Source organism: Apium graveolens, chromosome 1 (assembly GCF_009905375.1).
Source record: "Apium graveolens cultivar Ventura chromosome 1, ASM990537v1, whole genome shotgun sequence".
Taxonomy (NCBI): Eukaryota; Viridiplantae; Streptophyta; class Magnoliopsida; order Apiales; family Apiaceae; genus Apium; species Apium graveolens.
Genome location: NC_133647.1, coordinates 115,991,745 through 116,019,404, shown reverse-complemented (window position 1 = coordinate 116,019,404; position 27,660 = coordinate 115,991,745). Strand labels below are relative to the sequence as shown.

The following is a 27,660-nucleotide window of genomic DNA, read 5'->3' as shown; positions in this document are numbered from 1 at the left end:
ATTATAGTTGTCTCTTATTGTTGTTGCCTTCAAATCCCAGCTTTCAGGAAGAGCCAACAGGAATTTAAGGTTTGAGTCTTCAAGATCATACTCCTTATCAACCAGTGACAAGTCATTCAAGAGTTTGACAAATCTATCATATAAATCAGTCAATGACTCATTAGCCTTTGAGTCAAAGTGTTCATACTCTTGAGTGAGTATTGTCTTCCTGTTCTTCTTAATCGTATCAGTTCCCTGACATCTTGTTTGCAAGGCATCCCATATCTCATTTGCAGTCTAGCAGTTTATTACCCTGTTTGACATTACATTATCAATGGCACTATGCAGTAAGTGTCGTACCTTCGCATCCTTAGCAATTGAGGCGATATCTTCAGCAGTGTAATCAGTCTTCTCCTTTGGTACAGACTTTGCTGCTTCACCTGCAACTGCAACAGCGAGCTTGGTTGGTTTGTGAGGCCCTTCCTTGATTCTATCAAGATATTCTGGATCTGTAGCTTCCAGAAACATGTCATCCTCACCTTCCATATGGGATATTCATATGGTCTCAATATGGGAACTCTAATCGTCTCATATCGGCTTTGGATTTGTGTCTTTGGAGGTTCTTCAGTTTTGGTGGGCTTAGTTGGAGTTTCTACTTCAGACATGATTGTTTTTGGATCTTAAACTGTTTGTGTGTTAACAGATAGGCTCTGATACCACTTGTTAGGTCACACACACTGTAGAGGGGGGTGAATACAGTGTATATCACAATCAAATCGAACTTTAATAACTCAAGTAATAGAAAACAAACTTTATTCAAAATAATAAACTCTGTTATAATATGGAAATGTCCTCTCTCAGTGATGAACAAATATCACGAGAGCTGTTAGGGTTACAATTAATAATCTTCTCGATAATGATAACACTTATAGTGTAAACCCTATGCATGTGTTTATATACTACACTGTTACAAGATAATCGCTAATTGATATGTAATATAATTCTGCTTCCTAAAATATATCAATCAGATATCTTTTCCTCCAAGTATTCCATTCTTCACGAAATTCCTTCTTCATGCATATCTCTTCTTACATTTGTCTAGATCTTCTCTTCCTGTAAATCAGCTGCCTTCCTTATCTGAACGTTTCCTTTAAGTCCTGATATTATCTTCTGATAAATATCTCCTGAATCTTAAGTACTGACGACTTAAGTTCTGACTTCAGTATAAGTGCTGATTTCAGTTAAGTACTGATTTGTCCTGTTTAAGTCAGATCTGAAAAATAAACATAAATTATATTAGACATGACATTATCAAATATATCTAACATAAAATCAATCCATAGATTAAATAATTAAAATCCAAAATTTATGTCTGAATGAAAGATATTTGTTATTAAAGTTATTTAAAAATTAAGAAAACCTAACTCACTATATTAATAAATTATAGTATATGTGCAAATAATATTTCATAATATTAATTTTTAAAATCATGTAATACAATTTGATAATTAAAATTTTAGTTAGCATACGAGTTTGTAATTAAAAATATAATTATTACAATTCAATTTTTATTATTATTCAACTAAATTTTATTTTAAAATTTAAAATGTACTTTAATAATTTATTGATGATAACAAAAATAATTTCAAGTCATGTGTTAAAATGCTAGTAATTATGTTTTTTAATACATTAATACAAAAATATATTAAAAAGATATATAATTTTGTATAATTATTTTTTATTGTATATAATTAAAAAATTAAGATAAACAATAAGATAGATATTATAATGAAATAATAATAATAATAACTCAAAATAATTATTAAGAAAAAATAAAATAAGTAAATTAAATTAAACATGATAAGAGAGTACCTAAGAATTACATATACCTATAAATGTCAACCAAATAAATTTATTACACTTCCCGGGAAGTGCAAGTAAAAAGGAAGTATAACTTCCTGCGTAAATTAAATTAGTTACATTTTCACAAATATCAACTATATGTTTATCTTGATAGCCCATAAGTAGCACACATTTAATGCCCGTTTGGAAAATTTTAAAATAAGTAACTTATGAATTAAAGTGAATAAGTGAGTTATAAGTGATAAGTTAATAAATGCTTATTAGTTATATAAGTGTTTGGATAATTTAACTTATAAGTCAGAATTGTTTTTATTTAAATGAATTAAAATAAATAATTTTTATATATAATTATCTTAATTCTTATATTTTAATTTATATTAACATTTAAAAAAATATATTCTAAAATTAAAATTGATAAAAAGGCGAAAAATTAAAAATAAGTTGAGAAAAAATACGTCGTTACTAACATTCAACTTATCAGCTTATAAGTTCTAAATTCAACTTATAAGTTGAGTCGACAAACACTCGTCAATAAGTTGTTACGGGCTGTTACGAGCTTATAAGCCAATAAGGTGGCTTATAAGATTCGCCCAACGGGCTCATAAACTATGTTATCTTTCAACTTAATTATTAAAAAAAACAGTATCAATAATCCAATAATTACTTAACATTTTATATAAATATCACATGTTTTGTTTGTCTATCTTTTTGCGGAAAAGGTCAACTAATTCCTCGATTGACATATGAACGAAGTATAAATTCAAAAAATTACAACCCCGGAGAAATATGGTTTTATTTCTGACGGAAAACAGTAAGGGCCCGCTCCATATTATTTAAAAAAATCCTTGTTTTTAACACATGTTATCCCCAAGAACATGTTTGGTTTCTTAAAAAAAACATAAATAATTTTTGGACAGCTAATGAAGCCTTATTCCACAGATATTGTTATAACTTATGTTTCCCGATTCGATCATGAACAAATTTCTATAAAAATAAATAAATAAATAGATATTCTCTATATCTCAATAAATAGTATACATGTGAGTTGTGACGCAAAAAATAAGAAAAAAATGTAATTTAATAGAAAAGATAAGAAAAATTGGTAAAATGATAAAATCGGTATTCTAAAAATCCCCGATTCAACCGATTAGTCCCCGGTTAATCCCTACAAAGTATCTGACCGTTTCGATTTTTAAAATTCGATTAATCCTTGCAAATTTTCCTATATTAGAGTATATATAATTAACTATAAAAATTAAAATACTATATAATTTAAATATAAATAATTATAGAAAATATGATATAATAATAGAAATGTCCTAAAAAGGAAAGTGTATACAAAATGAACTGCAGGGGTAACAAGATACGTGCAAAACTACCCGTCAATAACAAGTGACTCTGCCTTAGGCTCCTAAATCACTAAAACAGTTTCATTAACAGTTTCACAGCTGGGGAACAGTGGGAAGCAAGTGTTCTCACAGAACATCACTCTAATTCTGGCAAGTGTTGATGCACCCTCATAGCAGAAGTCACACGATCTATAAGTACAATATTTTACTTGAGTTTTATTTGTCCCGATAGTATACAAGTGTTTCACCATGCATGGACGACAATATTATGCCTACAACAAGATTGATATACGGGAATCAACTAGATCTGAGAGTTGTCACCAAATATACTGTACACAACCTGTAATGTGCTTTAGCTTACCACCATCTGCTCATGTAACTGTATCCTTTGTATTCTACAAATTTTCAGCTCTCAAAATTAACTTCAAGCCATCAGGATTTGACTTTGACTCGGTATTCTGGAAATTCACTACTGCAATAGCTGAACTGCGGCAATGGATGGTATTTTTTCTCGCAGTTTCTGAGTAACAGCCACCCGAACAGTCATGACACTAGCTGCTGGACCCGTTAATCTAACTTTTACAATAGGCTCTTCTATTGCCACAAGCTCTAGGGAACCACCCGCTGCTCCAACAAGGAATGGCCTTATTTCTTCAAGGACCTGCATTGCAATCACAAGGTAAATTTCAATCTAGCATACAAGAAGTCAGTGAGCAGCACTTGCACTAAAATGAGGTTGTGAAGGTAGCAAGTTGCAACACAAACTTCTAGATGTGTGAAAGTTTAATCATCGCCAAAGAAGTACTACATACTATTTTCTGAAAAGATTACAAGTTGAGAATGATTTTCTAGCAAAGATATAATGATACCTACCAAAGATATAAATGATACCATTCTTTCTATACGCATCTGGTGCCATGTTATGATACAATTTTTTCATTCATTTCAAAGGTTTATAACCCACAAAGTATGGGGCAGGTAAGCTAATGCCATATTCTAAAGGAAATAATAGCTATTAATTCTTCAGAGACGACATGTTTCGAATGTCATTTAAAAAGAGCTATATAACATTGCACCATGAATTGCTGAACTTAATAAATAAATAATGTTCTTCCATGATTAGTTACTTGAGCAATAGCTCTGAAACTTTTTAGCTCGATTCATCAATTGGTACATTGTACATACTGCAGCATTTCTTATGAACTTTAAAAATTAAAACTGAAGATATGCCTCTATAATTTGACACTTATAAACCTAAAATAACAGACCTATTAGCTAGAGTCAGAAAGCAGTTAATTTTACTTGCTTGTGATACATCAGCAGCCAAAAAAGTGACCATTAAGCCATTGCATGATAACATGTCAGGAACATGAAAAATATAAATAAATGATAAAAGGCAGCAATAGGGGTTTTCCAAACAAATTATCAAGATAACATCTTGATGTTTAGAATCACATTGAAGAGGCAGTAGAGCAATAGGGCAGAATGCCATGAAGAGCATTGAGACTGTAGGTAAAATATATTTACTTTTTCTAAGAACAAAACAAGCTAATCACAAGATTTCGAATTTCCACAGCTCGGCTTTCTTGAAAATGGGTGTCTACCCAGTACAAAAATGGGGTTTTATATATCATCCTTCCAAAAACTAAAATTGGTTACAAAAAAGTTGGAAAAAAATCTTAGAGAACTTGCAATTTTTACTTGGTAATAACTGTTATATATACCCTTTCTACAGAGTAACTTTGTTAAGAGAACTGTACTCTACTCTATCAGGTGAGCAGGCACAGATTTGCAATTTGCAATTACTGCTGAACATGAACAGTTTATAAGAGTCTATGATTCTGTAACTTGCATATGAACTTCATAAGGCATCTCAAAAAAAACAAGTCAAAAGAATATATATATATATATATATATATACCTTTTCTATGTTTTCTTCATTCAGCTCAAGACCAGTTTCTTCATCAGGTATCTGCTCCACGGCAACTATTTCAGGAATCTTTTCCATGAGACGACGCTCAATTCCCATTTTCATAGTCATCGTAGAACTTGGACAAGAGCCACATGCACCTTGCAGCTTCAACCGCACAACATAACCATCAATTTCATGCAATGCAACATTTCCCCCGTCTGAAATAAGATACGGTCGAATCTCATCCAATACACTCTCAATGTTCTCTGCAGTGAGTGGCAACTCCACAGCTGATTCTGGAGTAGCAGATTCTGGAGTAGCAACAGCCTTTACCACTACAAATCAGCAATTCAGCATATACATGAATGTTCAAGATAATGAAGAGGGTGAATGTAATCCCATAATGTTTAATTCATTTGGTTTGAATCGACTGATAATACTTGTTGAGCGAATGTAATTTTTTGCTTCCATGTCGTGTAAACTGCAAGTTGTTTTCAATATGGTTTTGTTTTTTAAACCAAATCCATGTATGGTTGGCATTTAGCATTGTGGATCTGTGGTACGGTCAACTACCTAACCCACGAAAGACTTGTACCATTTATTGTTAATTAGAATACCATATTTACGAGAGGATATATAAGAGTTCTAATTTACCGCATATAGCTACCACACAATACTAATGAACCTAGTACGCATGGACAAGGTATGGTAACTTGATAACTTCAATTGTTCATGGTAGCTACAAGGAAGAAAATATGCTTGAGAGATATTTCGGAATACAAGAGGGTGTACAATATAGCTATAATATAATTCGGTTCCACAGTTCACGGAAGTACTCTATCATTAGTAAAGGACGATTAAGTTCTAGAGCTTTTACTGCTTTTCATTGTGATTATAAAGATAACACTGAAAAGAAGTTATTATACCCTTTTCTTAAGAGTTGGATAGAGAAGCTAAAATCCCATTGTCTTTCAAATTTTCATAAACGACAATCACACATTAAAAGATTTACATTATTCGGAAATTTTCCTACTCCGCAAGACGCGTTTTAATATATTTGAAGTAATATACATAAATATCACGTTCATCCCAACTAAGGGAAGTACATATATATATCAGGATGAATCGCAAGGGAGGAAACGGTGGTAACGTACTGGAACTTCAGGAAAGTGAATAGTATACTATTTCCCCGTAGGACAAAGTGCACCTTTTTGTAAATGCTTCTATAAAGCTTACTTCTTTTAGCATGATCTTTAGAATTGATCACCGTTAAATCAAACATAACCAAGGATATTATCACTATGTTTCACACTGCTAAATAAAAAATTACACTACTTGAAGGGTCTCCTAGTGTCTAACTATCATAAAAATACTAAAAATTTCAATAGTTTCAGTAATAAACTACCACTTTTTCTCCATTACGGCATAAGTTCAACCTTTTCATTTAGTCCTCAATCTCCAGACTCTAATAATTAATTTATCATGGTAGTCACTCTTTTAGGTAATCCCAAACACAATTCTAATCCGCAACTGTCTCTTATTAATACCAAACACCACAAACTACTAACTCTTATAAAAAATAATAAAACTTTTCCTTCTAACAAGTCCAAAAGATCCAATCTTGCTTTTCAAAAAACTCTAAATGCGCTCAACAACATTCTTTCATATAAAAATTCCTTAGCATCTAACTAATATAAAAACGCAAACATCTGTACTTTCTCATACCTTTTCAGTTAGTCCCAAACTCCAGAGTCTACTTACAAGTTACAAAGATTGAATCTTTCTACTCAAAAACCTCTAAATATGATCACAAGACCACAACAACATTCTTTCGTAAAAAAATGCCTTGCCTATTCAATTAATTCATAAATACAACAAAAAAAACACAAATTCAAGATTATTAAATACAAAACCTAACCTCCACAGCGTCTCCGAGTAGCAGCAGGAAACCGAATTCGCAACAAACTCTGGTTCCTCGAATTCCAAATCCGTGTGCCTAAGAAGCTGGATATCTACAAATCATAAATAATTCAGTATTTAGAACATCAGGATAAATATAATTTAAATTTAATTAAAATACACACATACATATAAAGTAAAAAGAATCTGGAGGCAGAGTGGATATACAAGTATGATAGATAGAGATATAGAGAGGAATTGGGAGAGAGATTACCTTGAGAGGAGAGAGATATGAGAGAGATGAGGAGGTTGAAAAAGGAGAATCTAGGGTTTGGTGGGGCCTAGCATATGAATAAGAACATGTCGCCATAGCCGCACCTTGCATCGTCTTTGTGTTGTTAGTTAGCAAGTCAAGTATGGACACATGAAATGTTTGAGAGGGTGATTAAATTTTGTGGGGAATTAATCATTTTATTATATGAATAAATATTTTGGTCCATTTCTCGGATGGGCGTTGGCCCTAAATATTATTTTGGGGTGAAAAATAATTTAAAATATTATTTCTGAAAATAATTGTCCAAAATGTTATAATAATGATCTAAAATGTTACTTCAAGACTCTATATAGGGATGAAATCGGGTCGGTTATTGTAGAAATCATATTCAAACCTCGAAAATTTTATCCTTATCCGAACCCGAACCCGAAAAGTAACCGAAAATAAATACCCAAACCTGATTTATCGGATTTCGAATCGGATTCGGGTATACCTGAAACCCAATTTTTTTTTAAATTGGAGATTTATACCCGAACCCGAAATCTGAAAATTTATACAATTATTGATAAATTATTGATAATGCAAGGGATCGAACACGCAACTTGCATAGAAGATCGAACACGCAACTTGCATAGAAAGAGTTTTAACGTGTCATCTTCAACCACTTCACCACATCATTAATTGTGTTATTATATATATAGCTAATATTTTAAAAATCAAGTCAGTTCATATTCAATTTTTTAGATTTATCACTAAAAGATGTTTTGTTAACATTATAAACTTTGTCACCCGTTTAAATGATTGAATAATTATATTTCATTAAACTTTATAATTAATTAATTTTTAACATAAATATAAAAATATATGTTCTAAAAATTATATAATAATATGTATAATTCATATTTTCTAAAATATATATATATATACGTATATATATAATATTATAATGTGTAATATATAAAATTATAATATTATATATATATATAATTATATATATATAATTCGAGTTTTTTCGGATTTCGGGTTTGGAAAAGGTTCGGGCAGAATTTCGGATTTGGGATCGGGTTTCGGATCGGTATACCTAATATCCAAATCCAAAAAATTTCGGGTTCAAAAATTAAATTCATATCCAAATCCAATACCAAAAAATCGGGTTCCGTAAATCTAAACTTTCGAGTTTCGGATCGGGTATCCGTCGGATCAAATTATTTTTCCATCTCTAACTCTACATCGTGTAACGTTTATACAAAAAACCGAAAATACTACATCGTGTAGCGTTATACACTTTCTTTCTTTTTTTATGTGCAAAATGTGACATAGAGTAGAGTTTTGGCACAAAACACTACATCATATGGCGTTCGGGCATCATAATGGTACATAAAGTAACGTTATGGCTTTAAAAAAATAAAAAGAGAAAAAATGCTACATCGTGTAGTGTTTTTGGTTGTTTTCCAAACGCTACACGATGTAACGTGGTGAAATAATATTTTGGGCCATAATTTTTAGAAGTGACATTTTGGATCATTTTTCACCCCATAATGACATTTTAATCCATTGCTTAAGAACCTAAGATTTAAAAAATTAAATTAAGTTGTGCATAGTGATATAAATTTTAAGTTATTGTTCTCTTTTAAAAAAAATATATTTAATATAATAATTGAATATATGAATAAAAAAACAAAAAATAAAATTTAAAACATATATATTAAAATACAATTACTAAAAATATGAAGGTGAGGTTAAAAGAAGATACAACATTGCACTCATCAGATCACGTATTTTTGTTCACGTATTTTAAAATTATTTAACCAAGCTAAACCAAATATATCTGGTATATCCTGCTTAACGCAGGGTCCGTGGAGTGTAAAATGTACGCAACCTTCCCCTCATTCTAAAAGAACGGAGATGTTATTTTCCGAATGACCCTCGACTTGTGTGTGCGTGTAAAAATACGTAAAAAGTGAGATGAACAATATAACATATATGCAAAAATCAATATCAATTTGAAACAAACCAAAATATGATCACTTAAATCGAAAAGATTCCAAACAAACCTTAGTCCATGGTTTTATTCACAAGGGACTTACCTTAACTACACTTTGAAATGGGTAACGATGAATAAGTACAGATCTCACACAATTTTCAGTGTCATGTGAATGTAAAACTCATCAGATCACGGAGACGTGCCTTCATGAATACTGGATGGAAAACAATTTGTAGACGCTTGTATCCTCTTCCCAGGATTGCTTAACCAATCATTGTAGTTTGTGCTTTGCACTTGATCCCCAATCCAAAACAAATTGATTCGTAAATTGCGAGTAGAATAAGCCACTAGGAATTTGGATGTGAAATTGAAATTTCTTCCGATTCATATTCCAAACTGCATTTGTCACCCAATTCTTCTTTCTGGATTAAACTTCTGAATGGGTTTCTTTTGAATTTTTTTTACCATATATATTAATTTCTTATTTTTTTTAATTTTTGAAAGTGAAATTATATAATTACTTATATGTTAGGCCCTTAACCAACTGTAGATGGGGGATGAATACAGTTAGTATAATCAACTCAACAAAGTTTCAACAGAATCAACAACTTTTATATTATCTGATAAAAACTTATTACACATGTACTCTCTCGAAAGGATGAACAAATATTCTCGAGAGCTGCTAGGTTATGCGAAAGATATAACAATGTCGCAATGCTTATAGCATGAACCTAAACTATGCTTTATATAGAGCACAACTACTAATGTATAAGGAATCATATTCTATTAACAACAAGAAAACCTATACCATTGCTTCTGAGATAAAGTCATTCACCGCCTTGAAGTTCCTGTTTCCTTTTCCTCTTCGAAGATCAACTGATGTGACAAATACTGATTTTATTATCCGTTGACATCATCATCCGTCGAATATCAACATCCGTTGATGTCATCATCATTCGTTGATGTACTTCATCATCATCCGTTGATGCTTGTAATCATAATCTGTTGATGCTTCTGATAGTTTCTGTTTGATATCATCAATTGCTCCTAACAATCTCCCCCTACTTGTTTATTATGGAATTATGGACAAGTTCCAATTGATGATGTCAAAACTATCTAAATGCAGGAATCAAGTATGCATATTCAATCTTGCTTCAGTGAATATCAGATTTTAACTCTTCATCCTGAACTACTTCTTTAACTTGAGCAATGTCAAAGGTTAATCCCACTTTCTCAGCTCAGAATGCTTCCAGAAATCTTCCTTCGATTACCATCTTGGATGATTTATGCTTCGAGTAAATTTTCTTCAGCTTTGGCTTTTAGTCTTTGAAATTCTTTGACTTTTCTTCCATCTTCTCCTTTCCTTTAAATTTCATGTCAGCAGTTTCAATAGCTTGTGATCTGAGAGATCTTTCACCTTCTACCTGACTGATTTCCCTTATAACTATACCTCTTGTTGGTCTGTTAGAAGGATCATCTTCATAAAGTACTTGAGAATCAACAACAAAATCAGCATTTGCTGTTTTCATAAAAATTTTAAAGTCTTCCTCTATTTGCCTTAGTTGTTCAAGATCAACTCTAGGATTTTCTTTTGCAAATATTCTTCTACTCACCTCAAAATCAAATAATTGAATATTTGGATCCTTGTAGAATAAAGTTGTGTTTCTTCCTTTAACTTTCAGAATTTGAAGATATTGGCTTGCTTCAGAACTAGCTTCTTTTTCCATAATACCCTGGTCTTCAACAGCAACAATTGTGACTTGTGAAGATTTTTCCATTTTAGTAGTCACAGTCAATTCTTCAACTCTTCTTTCATTCCTCTTGTTTTCTCTTCCTTATATAGACTAAAATCTAGTGATTAATTTTGATGAACCACTAACTCCAACTAGCTCCTCAACCCTTCTCCTTTTATTCTCCTTATGTTCCCCCTTATTACCTCCATCCAAATTTTCATCATCAGTACCTATCAATGACAGTTGTTTGCATTTAGATTTATTAATTTTCTCCCCCTTTTTGCCATCATTACCAAGCAGTAGAGAAAGAATCGGTTCCATTGAATTATGTACTTCGGTAAGTTGATCAGACATTTGAGCTTGATGAGCTTCCAATCTAGCTTGACTGGCTTCAACTGCAGTTTGTCTGGAAACTTTTGGTGAAATTTGTTTCTGAATTTCCTGATAAGTAGTCGGCTTTGAAGCAATCAGTGATTCTTTAATCTGATTGATTTGAGTTGTAGTTGCTTCATGAGCTGTGTGTAAGGATCTGACAACCAAAGTTGATGCTTTCAGATGATTCAGCATATCAGGATTTGTAATCTTCTGTTCTGCTGTTTCCAGATGTTCAACAGCTCGAGTTCTGGAATTAGGATATGTAGCATCTTTCCAATGAGCATTCCATAGATTATCATAATAATCCAGCTTCTTTTTAACAGCTAACTCGTTCATTTTTTGTTATCTTACATGCATAGGCATATCTTCAGGGAATAAAAGATCATTCTCGGGATCTAACAGAACGTTAGATACATGAGTTTCTTTACCATCATTAGATTCTTCAATAGCAGCTGTATCTTGCACTAATTTCTAAATTTTATCTTCAGCTTCAGTTGTTAAGTTGCATTTATATCCACTTATAACGCTTCGTAAAGGCTCGAATTGGTGTTTTGTACTCAGGTTGTTTGTGTATTTGATGTGTTTTTGTAGTGTTTTGCATTTCAGGGCATAATCGGGAGAATAAATGGATCTTGCGTGATTTATACTTAAAAGAGTGTTAGGATGGAGCCTCGGTTGATTTCGCGGAAGAAACCATCATTTGAAGGCAAGAAAATAAGAAAAATCCAGTTTTTCCAGAAGCTCAGGGCGACCGCTATACTCTTGGGAGCGGTCGCGCCGGACTCAGAGCAGCTGCGCTGGATATGGGGGCGGTCGCGCTAGGTCGTTTTCTCAGAATCCTGATTCTAATAGAAGATTGATCTGCTAGACTTCTGGTTGTTTGGTTTGGTATTTAAAGAATTTTTGAAGACGTTTTTCATAACGGAGAGCAAGGAGATAGCAGCAAAAAGATCTAATAGCACAATTCAACGAATGAAAAGAAGATCTAGTTTATACTTGTGATTCTTTGCTTAAGTTGTAATCTTGGATATTTGTTTTCTTTTTTGTTGAACCTAATACTCTTGTTAACGTACTTTGTTTTAATTCAGTTATTTCAGACCTATTTTATCTTCGTTTAATTACCCTACTTTCATTGAAACCTATGATGACGATGAGTTCGGTTATAAACTAATCGTTATCGTGGGGTTCTAACGGATTTACTTATGGATTTTCATAGTTAATTTGTTCCAATATCTTGGTTTGTGGTGATTGATTGATATCCTAGTATTGGTTGTGCTTATTCATCTTATGTGTGTCGCGAACATATAAGATAGCGTGTTAATCTCTATTGAAACGACAGTGAATATAGATATTTAGAACTTGCCATGCTAGCATAGGTTCATGTATTTGTTATGCATGATTCGTAGGTAATTTTAACCATCTTACTTGCCCTATATAATCATGATAGATAACTTGTTCATTAAACCTTTATGTTGTCAAATTCTACAGACATATAGAGTCTCAGCATAATTGGTGTCTATTCAGCTTCTATCTCTTTTATGGATGTCTGGTAGTAGGGTATTCGTACAACAAAAGTTGGCGTTTACTAGTTTCGTGTTATCTGATTAGTTATCATTACCATTGCATGCTAAAGTTAAAAACAATGACTTTGAATGAAGTATTTAATGAAGTTAAAATCTCATGTTTGTCTCATATAGTTTATTCAATCACTTTAACCTCTTAGTTAATTGCATGATAGTTTAATCTTAGTTATAAATATCTCAACTTCTTGTCTTAGCATTGAGCGATAGCCATACTATTGTTGCATAAGTGCATAATCTTAAGTTAACCAAAAAGAGTCTCTGTGGGAACGAATCTAATTTATATCTTATACTACTTGCAAACGCGTATACTTGCATGAATTTTAACGCGTGTTTTCATCTTAACAAGTTTTTGGCGCCGCTGCCGGGAACTCAATGTTAATTTTTAGTTTATGTGCTTGACATCAGTGGTCATTAAAGTTCACAGACTCAGATATTTTACTTACTTTGGTACTTGTTGTGTTTCAGGTACTCTAGAGGGCATGTATGCGAACACGTTCTCAATCTCGTAAAGAAGCACTGGAAGGAGTTGAAATAGTTTGTTATTCCCTAACAATACAACAAAAATTACAGAAGGGGGGGTTGAATGTAATTCTGGCTTCTTTTCGATATTTATAAAAATGTTCTGACTCAATATATATATATATAAGTGTTTTGATTTGCAAAGTGCGGAATAAGGAATTAAGTAAATCAAACACAAAGTAATAAAAACACAAGTCTTTAAAACTTTCTGGTGGATTTGAATGTATCCACCAGATATATATATATATCGATTTGAGAACTCTGTGAAGCTCAAATTGGCTCACAAGTGCTTTACAAGTGAACAAACAAACTACAGACAAATTCTTAATAGTTACAGCTTTTTCTATTTCTCTTCTAAATGTGTTTGCTTAGTTAAGTTTGTTCTACTAGCTATACTTGGTTTATATATCACCAAGTTTACATGGTAATAAGACAAGATAATAAAACAAAACCTATCAAGTCTAACTCCATGCTACTTCATTACTCTATTCCACAATTTTTGAAAATCTTCATGACTTGCATAGAAATGGTAATGCTTCTTTGTTCTCAATTTCCTGCTAAACAGGCTGCCACATTCCTTTTGCAAACACCCAACGCATGTGATTGTGTTGTCACTGTCAACAGATATTTGAATTGATCATCCGTCGGGTACATGCTTGTTATCCGTCGAGTATCTTTGTTAATCATCCGTCGGGTAGCTATTTGACACTTGACTCCATTTCATTTATGCAGAATTACAAGATATCTCATATTTACAATTAATCAACCTATTCTGCATATCTACTAGTAGTCAACATGACTCATATGCTACTACAGAATCTACACAAAGTTGTTTGCAGAAATGTGCCACAACACTTATTATTACATAAGCTACTCACTCGATGGATGTCAAATCATCATCCGTCGGGACTATATTGAATCATCCGTCGGGACTCAATTTGATCATCCGTCGAGTGCTACAAAATTCACTAAGTTAAATCTACTAAGGTGTTTTGATTAAGTTATCATCAAGTTCACAACATATTCCTAACATAGTTGAAGAAGTTTTTGAAGAAGTTGAGAAAGTTGAAAAAGAAGCGATCATTCTAATGGGAGATCAAGCAGCGAATCCAAAGGCTTTGATGGATTACTCTCAACCAAAGATCAATGATATTCAGTCTAGCATTATTAGACCAGCCATTGCTGCTAACACCTTTGAAATCAAGTCTAGCACGATTCAGATGATACAGAATTCAGTTCAGTTTGGGGGTTCTCCAATAGAAGATCCCAATATGCACATCAGAGATTTCATCGAGATCTGCGACACTTTCAAGTTCAACAATGTTTCTGAAGATGCTATAAAGCTGAGTCTTATCCCATTCTCTCTAAGGGATAAAGCTAAATGTTGGTTACATTATCTACCAGCAGGTTCTATCACCAAATGGGAGGATTTTGCTCAGAGGTTTCTAACTAAATTCTTTTCTATGGCAAAGACAGCTGCAATCAGAAACGCTCCCACTCAATTTGCGCAACAATCGGGAGAATATTTGTGTGAGGCTTGGGAGCGCTACAAGGAGATTATTAGGAAGTGACCTCATCATGGCATGCCTGATTGGATGATCATAAATTGCTTTTATAATGGTTTGGGAACACAGTCCATACCCATGCTCGATGTAGCATCAGGTGAAGCCTTGCGGGCTAAGAGCTACGATGAATCTTATGAGTTGATTGAACTGATGGTTGCTAATGAATACTAGAACCCAACTCTGAGAATGCCTCAAGGTAAGGCAGAAGGAGTTCTGGAAGTGGATACAACTACTGCTATAGCTGGTCAGCTTCAGGCTTTAACGACGAAGGTGGATTCTTGGCTAATTATGGAGTTAATCAGATCACAAATGTTTGTGAGCATGATGTGACTGTGGATCGTGTGAAGTTGTTATGGGGGATTTTGCAGGGAGATTATGTTGATCTCGATTCGGTTATTTATCAAGGTATTTTATGATTTTTGCGTGGAAGCACTACGGGGTCTATTCCTTATGCCTCGATTGTGACCAAGCTTTGTGTTGCGGTGGGTGTTCATTGGTCGACACATGAGCAACTTCAGTTACCGAGGGTCCCCATCGACAATTTTATGATCTTGAGTATGCAGAAGTGGTATGGTGGGAAGGCTGACGAGAAGGGACTTGGGTACACCTATGATCATTTGTCGGGTGGTCACCCAGCCGAACAGACATGTGCTGGTGGTTCTTCTCAGGCACGTAGATCAGCATGGAGACATCATATTGGTGAGCCTAGTTCTCCACAGCAGCAGCAACAATAACATCAGGAGGCAGATGATAATGCTGGTTTAGGCTCGACGCTGTATAAGCGTTTGACGAGGCGGATGGATGCGATGTTTGAGTCGCGTAGCGGGTTTGCGCAGAATCTTACTTAGGCATTGGGTACAGCTTTTCGAGCCACAGGGGTTGATATTCAGTGGCCAATTTTTGGAGAGAATTATGTGTACCCGTCTTCTGACACTCCACCCGCAGAGGATGATGATGATTCTTCTTCCGAATAGGTATGCCTTGATTCCTTGCTATTACCTTCACTGAGGACAGTGAAATTTTTAAGTTTGGTGGTGATAGTTAAGGAATATTTGTGTGTGAGTCCATATAGATGCATATTCATGATAGTTTAGTTCATATAGTTTGTATATTTGTCATGTAGTTATTTGTTTTTATTTTTATTTTGCGTATTTGTTATCATGTTATAATGTTGCATATAGTTGCATTGGCATTGTATCATGATTCCTTAGGTTACTTTTTGATTAATTTGTGATGTTGATGCGAGTGTAGTGATATCGTATAGAGGAATGTTAAGTTCTAATGAATTGATTTGCATGCTAGAAATAAGAAAATTTTCACTAAGTCTTATAGGTTGTTTGAGTGCTAGATCATGAATGGCTTGTTTATTTGTCGAGGTTTAATCATTTGTTTATGTCTAGAATTTATGATATTCTCTTAGTGACGAAATAACATGGATTTTTAAAATTGGAGAAAAATATTGGATTTCAATGCTAGTTGTGGCTAGGCTTCAAATGGCTAGTAGCCGGGTCATATTTATATGAGTAGTCTAGGGTTGAGCGAGATGGAGCGAAACAGACTCGTTCAGAACACAAAAGGAGAAAAAAAGGGAAAAAATAAAAAGAAAAAAATATGTGTTATGCATAATTGATCACGAGTGAGCTCTTTAGTACTCGAGTTATTAAGTTCTAGGGGACTTTGTGTCTAGTGACCTAAGGCTTTTATAATCCGGGATCCGCTAACCTAACGCTCGCTACATGGGTATTATTGCATAAGTCTTTTGTGGACCTCGCTCATTGCATGATCAAATAAGCATGTTTGTGTTGTTATGTGTTATCAATAAAAGCATGAATCCTTGTATAACTCTGATAAAAATGAAGTGTTGTCAGTCATTTTGTGATTATCGTTTATTCTGTTTATAACCTTGTGATTGTCTTGGCGAATGGTGAGTTATGATTATTCATCTAGTGTCGAGAGTATATCTGTTAAGCAATTACACACACACACATATTTCTGGTTTGTGAGTTGATTTGTGGGTTTTGATTGAACTTTGTGCAACTAATTGCATTTTTTGAGATGTTTCTTATTGATTGGTTTAGTTATTCTGAGGGGATCATTTCATTCACATTAGTTGCATTAATGCATTTTTATTTCTTGTTTTTGAGTCTGTTATGCTTGAGGACAGGCATCGATTCAAGTTTGGGGGTGTGTTAAGTGACATTTATATCCACTTAGAACGCTTCGTAAAGGCTCGAATTGGTGTTTTGTACTCAAGTTGTTTGTGTATTTGATGTGTTTTTATAGTGTTTTGCATTTCAGGGCATAATCGGGAGAATGAATGGATCTTGCATGATTTATGCTTAGAAGAGTGTTATAATGGAGCCTCGATTGATTGCGTGGAAGAAACCAGCATTTGAAGGCAAGAAAATAAGAAAAATCCAGTTTTTCTAGAAGCTAAGGGCGGCCGCCCTACTCTTGGGAGCGGCCGCGCCGGATATGAGGGCGGCCACACTAGGTCATTTTCTCAGAATCCTGATTCTAATAGAAGATTGATCTTCTAGACTTCTGGTTGTTTGGGCTGGTATTTAAAGAACTTTTGAAGACGTTTTTCATAACGGAGAGCAAGGAGATAGCAGCAAGAAGACCTAATACCACAATTTAACGAAGGAAAAGAAGATCTAGTTTATACTTGTGATTCTTTGCTTAAGTTGTAATCTTGGATACTTGTTTTCTTTGTTGTTGAACCTAACACTCTTATTTACGTAATTTGTTTTAATTCAGTTATCTCAGACCTAGTTTATCTTCGTTTAATTACCATGCTTTCATTGGAACCCTTGGTGAAGATGAGTCCGGTTATGAACTAATCGTTATCGTGGGGTTCTAACGGATTTAGTTATGAATATTTATAGTTAATTTGTTCCAATATCTTGGTATGTGATGATTGATTGATATCCTAGTATTGGTTTTGCTTTTCATCTTATGTACGTCGCGAACATATAAGATAGTGTGTTAATTCTTATTGAAGCGACAGTGAATATAGAGATTTAGAACTTGCCATGCTAGCATAGGTTCATGTATTTGTTATGCATGATTCGTAGGTAATTTTAACCATCTTACTTGCCCTATGTAATCATGATAGATAACTTGTTTATTAAACCTTTATGTTGTCAAATTCCATAGACATATAGGGTCTCAGTATAATTGGTGCCTATTCAGCTTCTATCTCTTTTATGGATGTCTGGTAGTAGGGTATTCGTACAACAAAAGTTGGCGTTTACTAGTTTCATGCTATTTGATTAGTTGTCATCATCATTGCATGCTAAGGTTAAAAACAATGACTTTGAATGAAGTATTTAATGAAGTTAGATACCCATGTTGGTCTCATATAGTTAATTCAGTCACTTTAATCTCTTAGTTAATTGCATGATAGTTTAATCTTAGTTATAAATATCTCAACTTGTTGTCTTAGCATTGAGCGATAACCATACCATTGTTGCATAAGTGCATAATCTTAAGTTAACCAAAAAGAGTCTTTGTGGGAACGAATCTGATTTATATCTTATACTACTTGCGAACATGTATACTTACGTGAATTTTAACACGTGTTTTCATCTGAACATCAGTATGCAGATTACAATAAGAAATTGATCCAGCGGCTTCAGAAGCTTCAACACCTTCATCAGTTATCTCCACATCTTCAAATATTATAGATAAATGAATTGGAGCTTCAATAACTTCCTGAACTTCAGTTCCTGTAATATAGGTGATCCTGAAATGGATGAATCTTTATGAATGGACTGTTGTGCTACTACATCTTCAGCAACAATGGGAATTTCCTCTAGTGATGGAAAACTAGAATGAATGTCTCTGTTAGTATCACCAAGATCTACCTCAACAAGTAGTCTCTAACCAACTAAATGTTATTTCTGAGTGGTAAACATAATTCAAGAATTATGACACTTGATTTTTGGCAACATTTGAGAAAAGTATTCAAGTGTTTCAGTTGTAAGAAGAAATTTAAGATTTAAGATATATGAAATTTGAGATTGAGTGTGGACAACTTTCTTGATCAGAAAAAGAAAGTTTTCAAAGATTTAGAATTGTAAGCAACACTCAAAGGTTATAACTCTTAATGATCTAAGAATTAAATCTTCCCTTAAATCTTCTTCTTAAACAACAATTACTTCCTATAGCTTCACAGAGAGGCTTGGTGAATATATCTGCTACTTGTTGGTCTATTGGAACACAGATCAATTCCACTGTACCGGCTTCCACATGTTCCCTTATAAAATGGTATCTGATACTGATGTGCTTAGTCATTGAATGATGCAATGGATTTCTTGTCATTGTAATAGCACTTTGATTATCACAATATATAGGAATAGAAGAATAGTCTAACCCATAATCCAGTGATTGATTCTTCATCTATAGAATCTGAGCACAACAGCTTCCTGCAACAATGTATTCTACTTCTGTAGTTGAAATGGAAATTGACTTTTGTTTCTTGCTGTACCAAGAAACCAATCTACCTCCAAGAAATTGGGAGCTTCCAGAATATTTGTTCTTTCTATTTTGCATCCTCTTATGAAACCACTCTTTAGCAGAAATAGAGCAAGTGTTTCATACCAGGCTCTTGGAGCTTGCTTCAATCTATCGAGAGTTTTATCCATTAGGTAGACATGATCTAGATACCTTGGATCAATGAACCCTGGAGGTTGTTCAACATGAACTTCTTCTTCGAGTTCTCCATTAAGAATGCACTATTCACATCCATTTGAAACACCTTAAACTTATTGTGAGCAGCATAGGCAAGAAAGATCCTTATTGCCTCTAGCCTTGCACTTGGAGCAAATGTCTCATCATAATCAATGCCTTTCTATTGTGAGTAACCCTTTGCAACCAGTCTTGCTTTCTTCCTTATAACAATGCCCCACTGTTAGTTTTGTTTCTGAACACCCACTTTGTGCCAACTACAGATCTGTTCTTTGGTCTTGGCACAAGAGTCCAGACTTTGTTCTTTTCGAACTCATTGAGTTCCTCTTGCATTGTTGTATCCCAGTCAATATCTTGCAGAGCTTTTTCAACCTTTTTAGGGTCAGCTTGAGATAGAAAAGAATGGTAAAGACATTTATTCTGAGTGGTTTTTCTTGTTCTTACACCACTGTCAAGGTTTCCAATGATTAAGTCAGGTGTATGTGACTTAGACCATTTTCTTGCAGATGGAAGTTGACTCCTTGAAGTAGAACCTCCCCCTTGATCCATGAATTCTCTGTTATTTCTTTGAGTAGTACCACTGTTGTTTCTTGATGCTACCCCTAAATCAGTGTTCCCATGGTTATCAGTATTTGACTCATCATAATTTAAGGAAGATGAGTCTGATGATCTTTATACTGATCTTTCTTGAGATGAATCACTTGTTGTAGTCTCTGGATTTAAGTTATGTTGATCCCCCTTAACATATGCTTCAGTTTCGAAAGTATTTCCACTGTTCTGTGGAATCTCAGAGCTTCGAGTGATATCAGGACTTACTGTATCAGAGTCAGGATTTAGTTGTTCATCATAAGGTTCTTCATTTTCAAATCTCAACTTGTCATAGTCATATGCATCTTCTAGACCTATTATCTTCTTGTCATCAAAAGATACATGTATAGATTCCATGACTGTTCATATTCTCAGGTTGTAAACTCTGAAGGCTTTTGTAGTCAACGAATATCCTACAAATATTCCTTCATCAGCTTTCAGATCAAACTTGGTCAGCTGCTCCGGATGAGTTTTGAGAACAAAACACTTACAACCAAAAATATGAAAGAACTTCAAATTTGGCTTCTTTCCTTTCACCATCTCAAATGGTGTCTTTCCCTGCTTGTTGATCAATATTGCATTGTGTGTAAAGCAAGCAGTGCACAGCCTTAGCCCAGAAGTAGGTAGGCAATCTTGCTTCCTCTAGTATGGTTCTTGCAGCTTCTATCAGAGTTCTATTCTTTCTTTCAATAACTCCATTTTGTTGTGGACTTCCAGGAGCAGAAAACTCTTGTTTTATCCCCTTGAGTTTGCAGAACTCTTCCGTAGAGCTATTCTTGAATTCAGTTCCATTGTCATTTTTGATGATCTTCACTTTGTATGTTGATCCTTTCTCCAGCTCCCTCACATGATCAAGAAGAATGGATGGAGATTCATCATTGGTGTGCAGAATATATACCCATGTGTATCTTATGTATTCATCAATAATCACAAATGCATGCCTCTTCTTGGAAATAGACATAACATTAACTGGTCGAAATAGATCAACATGAAGTAGATGATATGGTTCAAGAATGGATGATTCAGTTTTACTCTTAAAAGATGTCTTCCTTTGCTTGGATTTCTGGCATGAATCACATAAGCCATCAGGAGTAAACATTGCATTGGGCAATCCTCTTACAAATCTTTCCTCACAAGTTCATTGATATTGTTGAAGTTCAGGTGAGAAAGTCTTTTATGCCAGTTCCAGTTGTCTTCCACATATGCTCTACTCAGTAGACAAACTTTTGAATTATCAAAATTTGTGAAGACCCTGGCTTCATATAAATTACCACGTTTCACACCAGTCAATGTGATCTTGCCATCAGACTTACTGAAAATTTCACAATGCTCCTTGTAAAAGTTGACATGGTAACCTCTGTCACAGATTTGACTCACACTAATCAGATTATGTTTGAATTCTGCAACTAGAGCTACATTTTCTGATGACATTTCCAACTTTGATTTTTCCATATCCCAAGATTTTTTCTAAGTTGCCATCTCCATAAGAAATGCTTGGGATAACCTTCTCCTCAAATTCTAATAGCAGGGATTTATAACCAGTCATATGTCATGAGCATCCACTGTCCAGGACTAGAGCTTTCCTCTTGTCACCCTGCAATCAGTAATTTGAATCATTTAGTATTTTTAAGGATCCATACTTGCTTGGATCCTTTGGCCTCTTTAAGTTTGTTAACATATGCAACAGAAGACTTTATATCAGAGTTCATGTTAACATTCTTACTATCAGTATTTATACATGCAGAAGCAGATTTAGCTTTAACTAAAGAGGGTTTCAGTTTATAAAAATCATAATACAAACTGTGATACTCTTTACATGTATAAATAGAGTGCTAAACACTGCCATAATGAAAACAAGGATTCTGTGGTTTATATCTAGCTTTTCTATTCCTAAACTTTGATTTAGAAGGAAAAACTTTTATCTCTTTATTCTTCTTGCAAAAATTAGCAAGATGATTAGTGCTACCACAGTTTGAACATGTCTTTCTAGGTACATTAGGAGGAGTCACATAATTTCCATTATTATTACCTACCTTGCCATTCCTATTTTTCCTAGACCTTTTCCTCTTATTTTTCATGTGTACATTCTTCAGCTTTTGTTTAAGCTGTTTTTGAGTCATTGAACCAATATTTACTGAATTTGTGTGAACTTGTTCACTCTTTTCAGTAGTTAAGTTTGATTTAAGTGTTGAGGTAGTACCTTTCTCATGGTTTAATTTAACATTATTAACAATTTGATTAAACTTAATGGTCTTTATGTTGGATATATTTGAGATGTCATGTCTAATATGTTTCATGTTTAGTTTTCAGATCTTAACTAACAGGAAATATCAGTTCTTACTGAAATCAGGACTTACTGGAAGTCAGGACTTAAGGATATCAGGACTTAGATTATTAGAAGATAATATCAGAAGATGGATATCAGAACTTATGTACTGGAGGACTAACAGTTAAGGAAGGAAGCTGATTTACAGGAAGGAAGATCGAAACTAATACGGAATAAGATATGCGTGAAAAGAGTTTGAGGACTAGAAGAATTATATAAGATATCTGGTTGATATATTTTAGGAGACAAAATTATATTCCATATCAACCAAAAGTTATCTTGTAACTGTGTGTCTATATAAACACAGACATTGGTTTACTCTAAAAGAATTACGATCATCGAGAAGATCATATATTGTAACCTAGCAGCTCTCGTGATATTTGTTCATCACTGAGAGAGAACAGTTCCATTGTAACAGAGTTTGTTATATTGAATACATCTGTTTTCTGTTACTTGTGCTTTAAATCGATTTGATTACATTCTACACTGTATTCAACCCCCTTCTACAGTGTTGTGTGACCTAACAAGTGGTATCAGAGCTATTCTGTTAACACACATACAGTAAAGATCCAAAACAATCATGTCTGAAGAAGCAGAAAATCCAACCAAGCCCGCTAAAACTGAAGATACTCCAAAGACTCAAACCCATAGTCGATATGAGACTATCAGGGTTCCCATGCTGAGACCGTCTGAGTATCCCATTTGGAAAGTGAAGATGGCTATATTTCTAGAAGCTACAGATCCAGAATACCTTGACAAAATTTATGAAGGATCGCATAAGCCAACCAAGCTCTCTGTTGTAGTTGCAGATCAGCCAGCAAAGACCATACCAAAGGAGAAAAGTGAATACACAGCTGAAGATATCTCATTTATTGCTAAGGATACAAAGGTAAGGCATTTGCTGCATAGTGTCATTGATAATGTCATGTCAAATAGGGTAATTCAATGCAAGACTGCAAAGGAGATATGGGATGCTTTGGAGATAAGGTGTCTGGGAACTGATGCAATCAAGAAAAACAGGAGGACTATACTCACTCAAGAGTACGAGCACTTTGACTCAAAAAGTGATGAGTCATTAACTGACTTATATGATAGGTTTGTCAAACTCTTGAATGATCTGTCACTGGTGGACAAGGAATATGACATTGAAGATTCAAATCTAAAATTCCTTTTAGCTCTTCCTGAAAGTTGGGATTTGAAAGCTACTATTATAAGAGATAATTATGCTCTTGATGAAACTACTCTTGATGAAATTTATGGAATGCTCAAGACTTATGAACTCGAGATTGATCAAAGAAGCAAGAGACATGGGAGAAAGTCAAGAACAGTTGCTCTTAATGCTGAGGAGGAATCCCCCAAAGTGGTTGTTTCAAAGAAAGGAAAAGGAAAGAATCTCATCATAAAGTCTAATTCAGAATCATCAAGTTCTGATGATGATGATTCAGAAACTAAAAGTCTACCTGAAGTAGATGCTGATGAAGAGATGATGAAGCTGTGTGCTCTTATGGTGAAGGGTATCACAAAGATAACCTACAGGAAATTCAGAAGGGGAAAGAAGTTTTCCAGGAAAGGAAGAAGTTCTGCTAGGTAAGGTTTCAGAAAATCTGAAAGCAAAGGAGGAAAGTCTGACAGAGGAGATTACTCAAATGTCAAATGCTACAACTGTGGTGAGAAAGGCCACATATCTCCTGACTGTAAGAAAGGAAAGAGTGACAAAGACAAGGCACTTGTCACAAAGAAGAAAAGCTGGACATACACCTCAGATTCTGAAGATGATGAGAACTATGCCTTGATGGCAAATGCTGATAGCAGTTCTGATGCTGCTGAGTTAAAGGTACCTCAAACAACTTATGCCTTTCATACTGATGATATTACTGAATTGAGATTATATCTTAAAACCATGTTTATTAGTTACAAAGATTAAACTTTAACATGTGAAAGATTAACTTCTGAAAATCTTGCTTTTAAAAAGAGGAATGATTATTTAGAAAAAGAGTTAGTTATATTCAATCAAACTCAGAAGGATAGAGATGATGCTTTCTATGTTAGAGATGAAGTGCTAAAAATGAATAAATCTCTAAGAACTGAGTTAGAAAAGGAGAGAGAGATTATCAGGACTTGGGCTAACTCTGGCAGAGCAACTCAGGATATACTAAGTAGTGGAAACTGGAAAGAGGGCTTAGGTTATGGAGATGAGAAAAGTGAAAAAGGAACTGAACAAGTTAGGCTGATTATTGTTAAATAGACTACTAAGACAAAGGTAAATCCTGTTAAATTTGTAATTGAAACTGTAAAGTTTGATTCTGAAAAGATGAAAGATGTTGAGACAAAAGTGATAGAAGAGTCAACTTCTGACAAATTAGAACAGGATAAACCAACTGAAGTTAACATAGGCTTAATGACAAAGAAGCAGCTTAAACATAAGCTGAAAGAGATTACCAGTGTAAACAAGGTAAATGATGCTAGGTAAAATAAGAATGAAAAGGAAGGTGTGAATAAAAGTAACAATTATATGCTTGTTCCTAATGTTCCTAGAAAGAAATGCTATAACTGTGGAAATTCTAACCATCTGGCTTCTTTTTGCAGGAAGAATAAGAATATAAACTCCTTACCTTCTAAATCAGAAGTTAAGAGTCGGTCTGTTAGGTTTAAGCCACAAAATCCTTGTTTTCATTGTGGTAGTGTGTGGCATTCTATTTATACTTGTAAGGGATATCATAGTTGTACTATGATTATTATCAGAAAAAACCTTCTTTGAAGAAAGTTACTTTAATTCCTTCTAGTGTAAAGTAGGATGCAAAGTCTGATAATGTTAATACTGATAAGAAAATTGTTAGCATAAACTCGGATGTTAAATCCGCTGCAAATGTGGAAAACTCGGATGTTATCAGACTTTGTGGAGAAAGCTGGCCTAGGAGTTTCTTATGGAGATGACAACATTGGGAAAACTCTGGGATATGGCAAGATCAATCTTGAGAATGTCATCATTGAATCAAAGCTCTAGTCTCAGGACTTAAACACAATCTGTTGAGTATAATTCAAATATGTGACAGAGGTTATCATGTGGATTTCTTCGAAGAACACTGTAAAGTTATAAGTAATTCAACAGACAAAGTGGTTCTGAAAGGATATAGGCATGGTAACATTTATAAATCCAGACTTTCAACAAGTACTGATGGTTCTGCATTCTGTCTGTTGAGTAGAGCATCAATTGAAGAAAACTGGAATTGGCACAAGAAACTCTCTCATTTAAATTTCAATAATATAAATGAGCTTGTAAAGAAAGATCTTGTGAGAGGACTGCCAAAAACAGTATTTGCTCCTGATGGCCTTTGTGATTCATGTCAGAAGGCAAAATAAAGAAAATCTTCTTTCAAGAGCAAAACTGAGTCATCAATTTTTGAGCCTTATCACCTACTACATATTGATCTATTTGGTCCAGTCAATGTCATGTCTATTGCAAAGAAGAAATATGATATGGTTATAGTGGATGAGTTCACAAGGTACACATGGGTGTACTTTTTGCATAAGAAGACTGAAACTGCATCTACCCTGACTGATCATGTCAGACAACTGGATAAATTGATCAAAGATTCTGTTAAAATCATAATGAGTGATAATGGCACTGAGTTCAAGAATTCAATCATGAAAGAGTTCTGCAAAGATCATGGAATCAAACAGGAATTTTCTGCACCTGGAACTCCACAGCAAAATGGAGTTGTAGAAAGAAAGAACAGGACTCTCATTGAAGCTGCATGAACAATGCTTGATGAAGCAAAGCTACCAACCTATTTTTGGGCTGAAGCTATGTAGACTGCTTGTTTTACATAAAATGCAGCACTCATAAACAAGCATGGGAAAACACCATATGAGATGGTGAAGAAGAAGAAGCCAAATCTGAAATACTTTCATGTATTTGGTTGCAAGTGCTTTGTTCTTAAGACTCATACTGAGCAGCTGTCAAAATTTGATCTAAAAGCTGATGAAGGAATTTTTGTTGGATATCCACTTTCCATAAAAGCCTTCAGAGTCTACAATTTGAGAATAAGAGTTGTCAAGGAATCTATCAATGTCTCTTTTGATGATAAGAAGATTACTGGACTTGAAGATTTTGATGATCATGATCAGCTGAGATTTGAGAATGAAGATTTAAATTCTGATTCTGAAAATTCTGATCATGTAAGTTCTGATGAATTAAGTTCTGATGTTATTGAAACTGTGATAACAACTCCAAAGGAAAATGCACCTGTCCAGGGGGAGCAAGCTGAAGATCCTACCACATCTCAAGACTCTCGAGAAGCATCAAAACCTGTCACTGGCTCTTCAAGTTTTCATTCATCTAGTTCTGATGAGCCAAATTCTGATAATTTTGGAAGTTCTAATTCTTCAACTCCTGAAAAATCAAACTCAAATTCTGAAGTCTCAGAGAGCATAACTACAGGGGGAGCATCAGAAAATGCTGATGGAGACAACATGGATCATGGGGAGGAACCAATTCTAGAGATCAACTTCCATCTGCAAGGAAGTGGACTAAAGCACATACACCTGATTTAATCATTGGAGATCCTGAAGCAGGTGTCAAAACTAGAACTGCAACTCCAAATGAATGTCTCTATCATTCTTTTCTATCTCAGACTGAACCAAAGAAAGTGGAAGAAACTCTTCAAGATGCTGATTGGGTGCAAACAATGCAGGAAGAGTTAAATGAATTTGAAAGAAATAAAGTCTGGACCCTAGTGCCAAGACCAAAGAACAGATCAGTTGTTGGTACAAAATGGGTGTTCGGAAACAAAACTGACAGTGATGCCATAAGTACAAGGAACAGAGCAAGACTAGTTGCTAAAGGTTATTCTCAGCAGGAGGGTATTAATTATGATAAAACATTTGCACTAGTTGCTAGATTAGAAGCCATAAGGATCTTTTTGGCTTATGTTGCTCACAAGAAGTTTAAAGTCTTTCAAATGGATGTGAAAAGTGCTTTTCTCAATGGAGAATTGGAAGAAGAGGTATATGTTGAAC

The 27,660-nt window shown here is 34.2% G+C and overlaps 1 protein-coding gene and 1 non-coding gene across 2 annotated transcripts; both read right to left on the bottom strand.

The window, feature by feature from the left end:
- Positions 1–3,145: 3,145 nt before the first annotated feature.
- Positions 3,146–7,448, bottom strand: LOC141666158 (nifU-like protein 2, chloroplastic). Its single transcript, XM_074472154.1, has 4 exons — positions 7,277–7,448; positions 7,022–7,115; positions 5,113–5,438; positions 3,146–3,852 (listed from the first exon to the last, which is right to left on the bottom strand). Exons 1-4 carry the CDS (start codon positions 7,385–7,387, stop codon positions 3,661–3,663), a joined length of 723 nt encoding a protein of 240 aa, XP_074328255.1. The 5' UTR covers positions 7,388–7,448; the 3' UTR covers positions 3,146–3,660.
- Positions 7,449–14,948: 7,500 nt separating this feature from the next.
- On the bottom strand, positions 14,949–15,055 carry LOC141681008 (small nucleolar RNA R71). Its single transcript, XR_012558477.1, has one exon. It is a non-coding gene; the product is annotated as a small nucleolar RNA R71 (small nucleolar RNA).
- Positions 15,056–27,660: the final 12,605 nt, after the last annotated feature.

Coding starts and splice junctions, on each gene's coding strand:
- LOC141666158 (XM_074472154.1), bottom strand. CDS start 7,387: ATGCAAGGTGCGGCTATGGCGACATGTTCTTATTCATATGCTAGGCCC. Junction 7,116..7,276: donor CATATCTCTCTCCTCTCAAG/GTAATCTCTCTC, acceptor TATGATTTGTAG/ATATCCAGCTTCTTAGGCAC. Junction 5,439..7,021: donor TACTCGGAGACGCTGTGGAG/GTTAGGTTTTGT, acceptor GCTGATTTGTAG/TGGTAAAGGCTGTTGCTACT.